Source organism: Periophthalmus magnuspinnatus, chromosome 8, assembly GCF_009829125.3.
Source record: "Periophthalmus magnuspinnatus isolate fPerMag1 chromosome 8, fPerMag1.2.pri, whole genome shotgun sequence".
Taxonomy (NCBI): domain Eukaryota; kingdom Metazoa; phylum Chordata; class Actinopteri; order Gobiiformes; family Gobiidae; genus Periophthalmus; species Periophthalmus magnuspinnatus.
The window spans coordinates 6,375,432-6,387,507 of NC_047133.1; the positions used below are offsets into that span (position 1 = coordinate 6,375,432).

Below are 12,076 nucleotides of genomic sequence, written 5' to 3' on the forward strand. Positions count from 1 at the left end.
CTATTTTAAAATGTCAGAGGTCGTGATGGGTGTAAGGGAAGAGGCTGAGGACAAAAGTGTTTACTAATAAAGAAATATGAGTTTGTAAAATGATAGATTTGCTACAGGTCATGTGATGCTGATAAAGTGACTGGACCAGGACTGAACTGGGGACTGAACAAGGTCTAAACCAGGACTGATCCAGGACTAGACCGGAGACTGGCCAAGGGACTAAACCTGGATCAGACTGGAACTAGACCAGGGGCTCAACTGGGGACCAAACCAAGGACTGAACAAGGTTTAAATCAGGACTAACCCAGGGATTAAACCTGGATCAAACTGGAACTACACCAGGGACTTGAGGACTAGACCAGGGATTAGACCAAGGACTGAACCAGAGACTATATTATAAGAAAGGGGTAAAATACAAAATATAAATGAGTTTAAAAAAAAACAACCAAACAAAAAAAAAAAAACAGTATAAAGAGGTCCTCAAAATGGCGGTACATTTATGCTCCCACAGCTCCGAGTTCTCACATGTAAAGCTACCCCATAACTTTTCTGGTGGAGGGTCTGGTCTTCTGCTCATCTCAGAATCAGAAGACTCTTATTGCCATTGTCGGTGAACACAGCTCACTAACTAGGAACTTTCTTTGGTGATGAAGTGCAACATAAAAACACTGAATAAGTACAAATAAGGGCATGCATGAAGTTAAAAAAGATAGGCTTAAAAATAAAATATCTCCATGGACATGGGTGATGTCACCAGGCAAAGTTACAGGTCAGAATGTTTTTCAAGGTGTTTTTTGAGCAATAAAAACACCAGCGATTTAATTAGTGAAGTTTTTACCATTGTGAAATGAAATAACATCTCCATGCAGACAACAGTTAGACTTTTCACACTAAGTACCACCAGGACTAAACCAGGACTGTTCCAGGTCTAAATTAGGGCTAAACCAGGTCTAAAATGGGACTACACTGTTGCTGTACAAATTCAAACCAGGACTAACCAAAAGGAGGACTGAATGTGGATTAAATAAATGAATGAAACGTGGGAGTTGCGCACACATTACAGCTCAGATCTTTTATTGTGAGTTTAAATGTGACTCAAAATGGAGGCTCGTGAGGCCCAGCGCGCTCTGATGTGATGGGTCTATAAATAAACCTGATTATTGTTTTCAGAGCGAAGAGGCGGAGCAGCGCGTCACGGAAGCGTCATGGCTCCTGTGGCAGCGCGCGTCAAAGCGTCACTTGCGCGCGCACAAAACAGACCGAGACTTTCACAATAAAAGCGCGAGTTTGTATTATACAGGACACGGGGGTTTGCCGGTGAAACGAGACGTGATAAAGAAACGGGCATCACAAAATCAGTCTACTGCAACAAGATTAATTTTATCTGCTCCATTTGTGTGAAATATGATCGGCCAGTAGAATGTGATGATGTTATCTGAAACAGCAATGACAGAAACATAACATATATTTTTTACATTGTATATTACACTAAATCTAAACTAAATCTACGTCAGTGTAAGTCATGCGACCATTATAAAAATAGAGGACGAATGAAGCATGTTTATTTAAAAACATTTTCTCTTTATAAATAAAATAAAGGTTCACATTTACAGATCCTGAATGATAATATGACTTTTTAAATTAAAACGGGCTACTTCTGTCTCCACTTGCCCTGCTTTAACAAATGCTACTTAAAGGCACAGTATGGAACTTTCTAACCATATAAATATTTTAAAGTAAAAGCATGTTATTTTTGCGCTTGATTCGCTCAAAACGTGGGACTCGCGTTGCCCAATTTGCTTCATTCACGCTGCTTTTACTCGCATCAAGGCGCCTTTAGATAACATGGAAATCACTCGACTTTGACGCGTAATTTGCGTTTGGTGTGAACGAACCATTATGATTATGATGTTTTATTGTGAAGGGTCAGACCGGATCTTCTTTGGTTTGTGACGTCATTGACGCTTTGACATACACCGGAAGTGTTAAAAACATCACTTTTCTTCCTGGAGCTGAACAAATTCCACAAAACGCGACATTTTCCCCGTTTCTTTCACAAATCCGCGGATTTAACCGGCGCCATGTCCGAGGAGAACATCTTCCTGTTCGTGCCCAACCTCATCGGTCAGTTTAAAGCTCATTTAGACTCGAGTTCATGTCATTTCCCGTTCATTTAGCGCGAGCCTTCTCCTCTTGTCATCAGGAGGTCATGAGCTGCTTTATGCACATATTTTACACAAATGAAAACAAAAAACACAGAATTGACCCGCTATTTTGAATATAAAATGTTCCAATTTCATTTTTACTTTTAAATTAAAGTTTGCAAATGCCGGAGAACAGAACATGTCTGAAGAGGGACGTGTAGGAGAGATGTTTGAATTATAACATGGATTTAGACGGGTGTTTTTGCAAAGAAGACATTAAATCTGACATTTAATGACATTTATTTATAATGTGTTGATGCTTATTTCATTGTTGGATTTATCAAACTCTTTTAAAGTCTTCTGAAGCAACAGCTGTGATTTATGGCTATAGAAAAAAAGCTATTCTCTGACCTCTGTTATGATGTTGTTTCCTCATCTCAAACATACTTGGAGTTGTGTTTTGTTTCATTCACACATGTTTAACATAAAAGCCCTGCATATTTAGGCTGACTTCTTCTCCACTGCTCCACTGTGTTTTTAAACTCCACACACCTTCACTAGAATCATTTGGATCGTTTCAGCCCTGGAATTTCCAATCTCTACTAAACTAAAGGTAAAAGGAGCTGTTAACTTGAAAACTACCACTTCATGACATCACAAGATGGGACAGAGCATTTTGAGCTTTTGAGCTGTAGACAGACTAATAATAAAGTGTTACTCAAACATGTGTGAATGAAACAAAACACAACTCCAGGTCTGTTTTTGAGGAGGTAACATTATTATAACATGCCTTAAAGCTCGCAAGAGTCAGTCTGTGTGTAATATAGGACCATTAAAGTGTAAAAATGTGAAACCAGATAGTCATGCCAGGACAGTATATGTTTGTCTGCACATCTCCACAGGGCGTGTCTCAAACTTGTTTCTCGGAGTTAAGTGAAATACCCTCTCTCCAGGAGATCACAGGTTTAATTCTTGGAGTGTGTGGTCTAGTGTAAAATTTCAAACTCGATCATGATATCAGTATAAGACACATAAACTAGTATACGCCCATGGACCACTATGGAGCCTACCTGGACCATTGAGAGATTACACACATATAAGGCCACATGGGAATAGAAAAGAAAGTACTACTATTTAATGTGGAAATCAGAATATATTGTCTAAAGAAAGAGTGATGTTGAAAATCAAATTCTGTTGTTTAAAGCCAGAGTGTTTTTTTATTGTCATCGTGGTATCGAGTATCGAGTCTATGGAAATGAGTTTGACATTTTAGTATCGTGACAACACTCGTATCTGTGTGTATATTCAGGTTATGCCCGTGTGGTGCTGGCGTTCCTCTCCTTCTTCCTGATGCCCTACTGTCCGTGGCCTGCTGTCTTCTGTTACCTCCTCAGCGCTCTTCTCGATGCGTTTGATGGACATGCTGCCAGAGCCCTCAACCAGTGTGAGGACTGAACCGGGGACTGAACCGGGGACTGAACCGGGGACTGAACCGGGGACTGAACCGGGGACTGAACCGGGGACTGAACCGGGGACTAGCGCCGGTACTAACCCAGAACTACGTTGTGTGTTTTTAGCGACAAAGTTTGGAGCGATGATGGACATGTTGACTGACCGCTGTGCCACCATGTGTCTCCTGGTCAATCTGTCCCTGCTCTATCCCTCCTACACCTTCCTCTTCCAGGTACGACCACAGACTGTGTAAAGTGTTCTGAGTGTGACTTCATCCATTGCACTCAGCTCCAAATGAAGTTCATCGAGGCTAGCATTTATAGCAGCAAATTTGGAGCCAAGACCCATATTTGGAAATCTGACCGCAAGTACCATAGCAACAAAAGAGCGAATCAGGAGGGAAGGTGTTGAAAGTAACGCCCCTTTCCTTAGCAACGGTGTCAATCAAACCTATTGCTAACACTAGCCAGTGACCTCGGGGGGAAAAAGGCACCTGCTTTGTTTGTTATTAATGTTCATATCTTGATTTAGGGACAAAATAGTGAAATAAAAACACCAGGATGATGTAGAGAGGGTTAATACCAACATTTTAAGGTCAGAATGATGAGCCTGACAGCAGCAGTTACAGAGAGGAGCCAGAATTTTTTACAGAGAAAGTGAACACATAAGGCAGAGAGCATTCTTCTGTCCTGCCACCTGTGTCTATATTCTGAATAGCTGAAAGTCCTACAAATGGCATTTTAAGTGTTTAAATGAGTTTACAGTGAGTTTGTGTGTTTTAGGTGAGCATGTGTCTGGACATCAGCAGCCACTGGCTCCACCTGCACAGGTAAGACACACCTCTAGACCTGTAAGACACGCCCCTGCAGCTGTAAGACACTCCCCTGCAGCTGTAAGACAGTCCCCTGCAGCTGTAAGACATGCCCCTAGACCTGTAAGACACACCCCTACAGCTGTAAGACACTCCCCTGCAGCTGTAAGACACTCCCCTGCAGCTGTAAGACACTCCCCTGTAGCTGTAAGACATGCCCCTAGACCTGTAAGACACACCCCTACAGCTGTAAGACACTCCCCTGCAGCTGTAAGACACGCCCCTGCAGCTGTAAGACACACCCCTACAGCTGTAAGACACTCCCCTGCAGCTGTAAGACACACCCCTACAGCTGTAAGACACTCCCCTGCAGCTGTAAGACACTCCCCTGCAGCTGTAAGACACGCCCCTGCAGCTGTAAGACACACCCCTGCAGCTGTAAGACACTCCCCTGCAGCTGTAAGACACTCCCCTGCAGCTGTAAGACACTCCCCTGCAGCTGTAAGACACTCACCTGCAGCTGTAAGACACGCCCCTGCAGCTGTAAGACACGCCCCTGCAGCTGTAAGACACTCCCCCGCAGCTGTAAGACACGCCCCCGCAGGTGTAGGACACGCCCCCGCAGCTGTAGGACACGCCCCCGCAGCTGTAGGACACGCCCCCGCAGCTGTAGGACACGCCCATGCACACAGTATACAGTATTTTTTATTTCCTTTAAGAATGAACTAAAATCACATCTGATCTTCAAAACTGTTCACAAAAAACATTCACCTTTGAGTCTTTTTAAACTAAAATAGGTTTCATAACTATTGAGTAAGTTCTTCTTCTTGTGACATCACTTCCTGTGCCCTCAGCTCTACAATAAAAGGCTCGTCGAGTCACAAAACCATCGACCTGTCCGGAAACCCCATCCTTCGAGTCTACTACACCTCTAAGGTACAAGTACTGCAAGACTGCAAACACTACAAATACTACTAATACCTGCTTCCTGTACTGTCTGGGCCTGAGTAGACAAACCCTTCTCCCTCCTGTGTGACTCCTGAAGTGTCTGTAGTGGAAGCACAGAGCGAGATGAGCCTCCATCTTGATCATAGACTGTATTCAGTGCTGTGAAAAAGTATTTGCCCCCTTCCTGATTTCTTACTATTTTGCATGTGTGTCATACTTAACTGTTGCAGATCGTCAAACAAATTTAAATATTAAACAAAGATAACCCAAGTAAACATAAAATGACGTAACTGTACCCTATGTTAAATGATGAGGTAACTGTGATTAAACATATTATTGTGGAAATCTGAGTTCAGTTTCATAGCCACACCCAGGCCTGATTGCTGCCAGACCTTTCAAATCAAAGGATCACTTAAATAGAACCTGTCTGACAAGGTGAAATTGGTCGTATTGAATCCAAAACATCATCCCGTGACCCAAAGTCGACATGACATGACAAGTCTCAAGCTGGAAAAGGTTACAAAGCCATTTCTACATCTTTGGGACTCCGCCACAACTACGATGAGAGCCATTTTCCACAAATGGAGATGGAGTGGTACAGTGGCCGGCCTACAAAAATTACCCCAAGAGCACAGCAACGACTGATCCAAGAGGTCACAAAGGAACATCTTCAGCAGGACAATGATCCAAAGCACAAGAGCAAGTCCACTTCTGAATGGCTTAAAAAAACAAAATGAGGGTTTTGGAGTGGCTTAGTCAAAGGTTCATACTCGAAAACCCTCCAATGTGGCTGATTTAAAATAATTTAGGGGGCAGTTACTTTTTCACCTGTGCCATGTAGGTTCAGATGTCTCTTTTCCTTTAATAAATACAATCAGCGGCATTTAAATCTGCATTTTGTGTTTACTTGCGAGTTATCTTTGTCTAATATTTAAGTTTGCTTGATCTGAAAGGTGCAGAAAAAGTAAGAAATCGGTAAGGGGGCAACTACTTTTTCACAGCACTATATATATGGTCATAATATTCATACTAATATATATGGTCTGTAATGGGACTGCAGAGCGAGACAAAGCTCCATCCTAAAGTAAAACGATAGAATCACGGCTCGTTTGTTTCTCCAAAACTCTGTCATTCAGAACTAAATCTATAACTTCTTTGACCTGAGATAAAGTCGTAACGTAAGCGGCCATGTTTCATTTGACGCAAACGGAGCGTCCATCTCCGATTGGTTAATCTGCCTGTCAATCACGCCCTCAGGAGTCAGGGAGACAGACTACACCTCCAGATCCACTCGTCTTTGTAAAATTTTGTCAAAGCGTGTGGTTCTGGCTGAACGAGTCTGAGTGGACCGTCAAAGTGAAGGTGTCACACAGACTTAAACGTGTAGGGTCAGAATCAGAGCAGTGACCCTCTGACTGTCCAGTTTTGATTCGAGTTTTACATGTGTTTGTGTTTTGTGCATTTGTTTCAGCCGGTTCTGTTTGCGATGTGCGCTGGAAATGAGCTTTTCTTCTGCCTCCTCTATGTCCTCTACCACATCGAGGAGCCTGCAGGTAAAACCCAGGGAAAACTGTCAGAAACGATCAGTATAAAACAAATGTAAGATTTTTATTTTAAATTCCACAAACTCTGTGACCCCAGACACGAGCTAAACACGTTCACATCAAATATAACTTTTACTGAGAACTATTCTATTACTGATTTAATCTTAATCACTAAAGGTTTTTAGCCTCTCCTCTTTTCCTCAAGTCTCTCTCTCTCCCCCCAAGATGGCTGTGCAGACTCCTCTTCCTCTGTATACAAGTCTCTCTCCTCTTCTTTTTTTTCTCTGTACATTAATCTCTCACTCTCCTGTTCTCCTCAGAATGGCTGTGCAGGCAAGTCTCTGTCTCCTCTCCTCTTTATGTAAAGAGAAGAGAGAGATTTATATAATTACCTCTCCCTCTCTCTCCTCTTTATATAAATCTCTCTCCTCAGAATGGCTGTGCGGGCTGCTGTTCATCTGTATTTAACTCTCTCTCCCCTCTTTATATAAGTCTCTTTCTCCTCTCCTTTTTATATAAAGAGAGGAGAGAGATTTATGTAATTCTCTCTCCTCTTTATGCAAGTGTTTCTCTCTCCTTTTTATATAAATCTCTCTTCTTAGGATGGATGTACGAGCTGCTGTTCGTCTGTATATAAGTCTCTTTTCTTTATATAAATCTGTCTCTCCTCTTTATTTAAGTCTCTCTCTTCCCTCTTTATTTAAATCTCTCTCCTCTCCTCTTTTCTCTGTACATTAATCTCTCTCCTCAGACGGGCTGCTGTTCGTCTGTATTCAAGTCTCTCTCCTTCTCTCTCTGTTTCTCTGTCTATCGCTCTCTCTCTCTCTCCCTCCTCTCTCTGTACATCAATCTCTCTCTCTCCTCAGGATGGCTGTACGGGCTGCTGTTCGTCTGCGCTCTCGTCTCTTTGGCCAAATCGGCCATTTCCGTGGTGCACCTTGTCACCGCGTCCCAGAACATGGCGGCCATCGACACGGCTGAGCGACAGGGGGCCAAGAAGCAGTGAGAGAGGTGAGCGTGACATCACCATGACAACGAGCCGCACGCCATCACCTTGACAACAACAATCCACACGCCGCCGGGGAATCACCATGACAACAATACGTACGTGAAACAGGAACATCACCATGACAACAATCCGAATTCTGCCGGACAGGAAGTACAAGTGGAGGGAGGAGAGCGTGCAGCACCGTCATGAGGAGACGGAGCGCTAAAATGAGAGGAGGTGCACAGGGACATGCTGGAGTTTAGGGAGTTTTAGTTTTGTTTTTTTGTTTAAATTGTTGTTAATGTAGATTCAGAGGAGCAGACAGGAGCAGAGACATTTACAGAAGCTGAGGACTGAACGAGGACTGAACGAGGACTGAACGAGGACTGATCGAGGACTGATCGAGGACTGAACCAGGACTGAACCAGGACTGAACCAGGACTGAACCAGGACTGAACCAGGACTGAACCAGGACCGAACCAGGACCTTTTATAGGGACTTTAAAAGCCCGTGTTGACTGCATCTTTCATCCCTGGGTTTTTGCTCCTGTCGGCTCCTCCTGTGTCGTCATAGAAACTGCAAACACTCCCTGAATTCAGTCCTGTCCCTTCAAAGGTGCACTGTGGAACTTTTCTGGTGAAGGGTCCCTCACCTGCTCATATCCATGGAGATGTCATTGCCTTGGTTGGAATGTTCCACAGCACAGCATTAAACTCATCACTCAAACGTCACCAGGACAAGTTACAGCTCAGATCTGTGGAGAGGCGAGGCCACTCTCTGTAAGAATGAAGTTTTTCAAGGTAATTTTAAGCATTTTAACACCTGTTATTGAATACATGCAGGAATGATGAGTTTAATGCCATACAGTGGAACATTCACTCAAATACGATACAGTTGCCACGAAGATGAGCCTACGCCAAACTCTCCATCAGAAAAGTGACACAGAGCAGCTTTAACTTTAGCTGCGCCTCCAGAGCAAACTGAACAAATCACGACCAAACTCACGACATTCACAAACATGAGAGCAGCTCAGTGAAACCAGGCCTCAACGTCACGAGACGCCATTTTAGATACAACGCCGTGGTCTAAGATGGAGGACAGGGGTCTGTAGAGCGCTCTTGAGAGTTCAGTGTTTTTAAATAAATCTCTAAACTTCTGCTCCACAAATATTGAAATATTAGTTTGGGATTACCTCCACAAATTTGTCATATTAATCTTAACTGACAACACTCACGTCTTTGAGCTTGACTTCACTTTATGAAGATATTGTGGAAAAAACAAAAAATTGTTTATTTAAACTGACAAAAGGCACTGAGATGTTAACCATGGACCAGATGAACACATCTGCAAACTCCACCTGAGAGCTTTGACCTCTGACCTCAGATCGGGGTAAACTGTGGGCAGTACTATTGGCTGTGGTGCGTTCGAGGCCTGGGGAAAAGTCTGGTATTTTTGATTCAAGCACAGTGGTTTTATTAAAATGTCTGAAAATAGATTTATTTGGTGAGAAATATTAAGAGTATTAAAGAGAAGAGAAGAATATTAAAACAGCAGAATTTAGTCTGATTTAGAGCACTGTTTGTACAAATGTGTATGTGTTTAAGCTACGAGCCACCAAAGAGGACTAGACCGGGACTAGACCGGGACTAGACCGGGACTAGACCGGGACTAGACCGGGACTAGACCGGGACTAGACCGGGACTAGACCGGGACTAGACCGGGACTAGACTCATAAAGTTAACAGTTAGTTTTGAAAGTTGAACTGATCATGGTTTAGTCTTGATTTAGACCCAGTTCAGACCTAGTTTAGATGTGGGTTAGAACTAGTTAGGACCTTGTTTAGTCCCAGTTTAGTGCCGGTTCGTGGCTTAAGTCTTTAAGTGAATTTCCAGTCAAATGTTAAATTATTCACATAATTATTGTTAAAATTAGACAAGTTTGTGTTTTATTTCCTGGTGTTTTTTTATTATTGTTATTACTATTATTATGACAGAAATTCCATGTTTTTGTTGTTTAGAGGTAAAAGACGATGTTTTATTCCATTACAAACCTGTGTGCGGGCAGATGGGGGTTTGGTGCTTTTAGACGCTTCTGTCCTCGTTCAGACCTCGGCTTTGGAAAATATTTATAGAATTTTGGTTTAATTTGGAATTTTCACTTTGGTTTGGACTGAAAACGTGGAACTCAAAGTCACATCAACACGAAAAAGACAGGGGAGAGCCACCCGATGACATCACGAGGTGGACACTACACTAGAACACTTAGAACAGGGTTAAAGTCCCACGGCGGGATATTTCATAATATTACGTCTGATTTAGAGGGAGAAAAGGTGGTTTAGAAGAATAACATTTGTTTAAGATGGTATACAGGTCCAGTGTTTCTCAAACTGGTCCCATTCCTTCAGGTGGGACTGGGGCAGAGCTTCAGTTTGTGGGTTTGTCTCATTACAGTTTATTTGGGACACTTTTTCTGTCATCATTTGGATCATTTCTGTTTAAACTACAGTGGAAATGATGTAGCCCCCTTTTAGACCTGGAATAGTCCTGTTATAGACCTGGTTTAGCCCTAGATTAGACCTGGTATAGATCTGGTGGCACTCGGAAGCCAAACTTTTCTTGGTCAAATAATCTACAGCAGTGTCTCAAACTTTTCACAAAGTCTCAGGTCTGATTGAGCCCAGAAGTTTTTATTTTTATTTTTGTAGTTTTCCACAAGCTGCAGTACCGTGAGTGGTCTGTAGAGGGCGCAACTGTAGCTCTGTTTATGTGAATGTAAAAATGTTAAATATAAGAAATGGAAGCAAACCCAAGTCGTATTTAAAGCTCATTGTTTTTGCTGAACTGTAAAAGACAATTAAATAAACCTGTTGTTTGGATGTTTCTGTTGACTTCACACTAACCCCTCACAGGGTCTAGACCAGGGACTGGACCAGGACTAAACTGAGTCTAAACTGGGACTAAACCAGGACCGTCAAGTGTCAACATTTAGTCGTCAAAGTTGAACTGATCTAACTGCACTAAAAAAACAGACCTTGTTTAGACCTTGTTTAATACTTTTAGTCCCGGTTTAGTCCTGGTTCATTTGTGACTTAAATCTAAATCGTTAAGTGAATTTCCAGTGAAACATTAATTTACTCCCAGAACCCAGCACTTACTGTGTTGTGCATGACCCCCTTCCCCCCCTTCAGTGTGTGTCCGTTCATGTCCGTGTGTGTGTGTGTGTGTGTGCCCGCGTGTGTCTGAGGGATTAGGCCTGAGGGGTTAAGCACTCCCCGCCGCACAGCAATAAGGTCCTGAGTTCTATTCCTGGTCCAGGTGTGCTCTGTCTCTGTGGTGTCTGCATGTTCTCTCTGTGTCTTTGATTCACTGGTGATAGTCTCAACCTCAACATGCATAAGGCTCCTGGACCAGCTCCTGGACCAGCTCCTGGACCAGTCCCATGGTCCCATTGAAGGATCAGAGGACACACGGGACAGATTTACACATTTAGACTGAAATCTTACATGATAATTATAATATGCACAATATGAATTAATCAAATGAAAACTCAAATTAAAAAATAAAATGACATATTCTCTTTTAGTGACCCAGCCCCCTATAGGATCACCAGAAAATTCAAAACTGGGACACACTCAGGTTGGGATGGTCGGTATAAATTATGTTGTGAAGAGAGTGTAACCTCCTCTGTTCTCATTTTTCTTGTATCAGTTTATCCTGAGGGACTTTGGTCGGTGCATTCTTTGCCTTATGCTCATTTTATTTGTTTATTTGACCGGGACAATGCATGCTAATGAACAGACATGATACAAAAAGAATGTAAACACACCGGATTATAGCTAAAGGCCAATTTCCATCCATGTCTTGAGAGCTGGGGTTACTTAAGGCCTGTTGAAGCCCTGTGTTCTGTATTTTAGCTAAACAAGTGACAACGTATTCCCCTTTTTACTGTTGGCAGGGGTCATTTTGGACATTTCTGTAAAACTGACATAAATCACTGGTATTGTATAAAATCTGAAAAACAGGCAACACAGGGCTCAAGCCTGGGACGGTCCCTGGTCAATGGAGACCTGTGGTCAACCTACGCAGCCCAAAGCCCTGCTCCTACCTCCCTGGACTGTGACCTTCAGTGTGAGCACAGGACTGGGGTTTTCTCTTTTACAGAGAAAGGCGGGCCCCCATGTCAGATATAAAGCCTTAAC

The 12,076-nt window shown here is 42.8% G+C and overlaps 1 protein-coding gene across 1 annotated transcript; it reads left to right on the plus strand.

Moving 5' to 3' along the window:
• The first annotated feature begins 1,965 nt into the window (after positions 1-1,965).
• Positions 1,966-10,756, plus strand: cdipt (CDP-diacylglycerol--inositol 3-phosphatidyltransferase (phosphatidylinositol synthase)). The gene is made up of 7 exons (XM_033970503.2): positions 1,966-2,115; positions 3,445-3,579; positions 3,713-3,819; positions 4,370-4,416; positions 5,253-5,334; positions 6,818-6,899; positions 7,757-10,756. The coding sequence occupies exons 1-7, from the start codon at positions 2,073-2,075 to the stop codon at positions 7,894-7,896; spliced, it is 636 nt and encodes a 211-aa protein (XP_033826394.1). The 5' UTR covers positions 1,966-2,072; the 3' UTR covers positions 7,897-10,756.
• Positions 10,757-12,076: the final 1,320 nt, after the last annotated feature.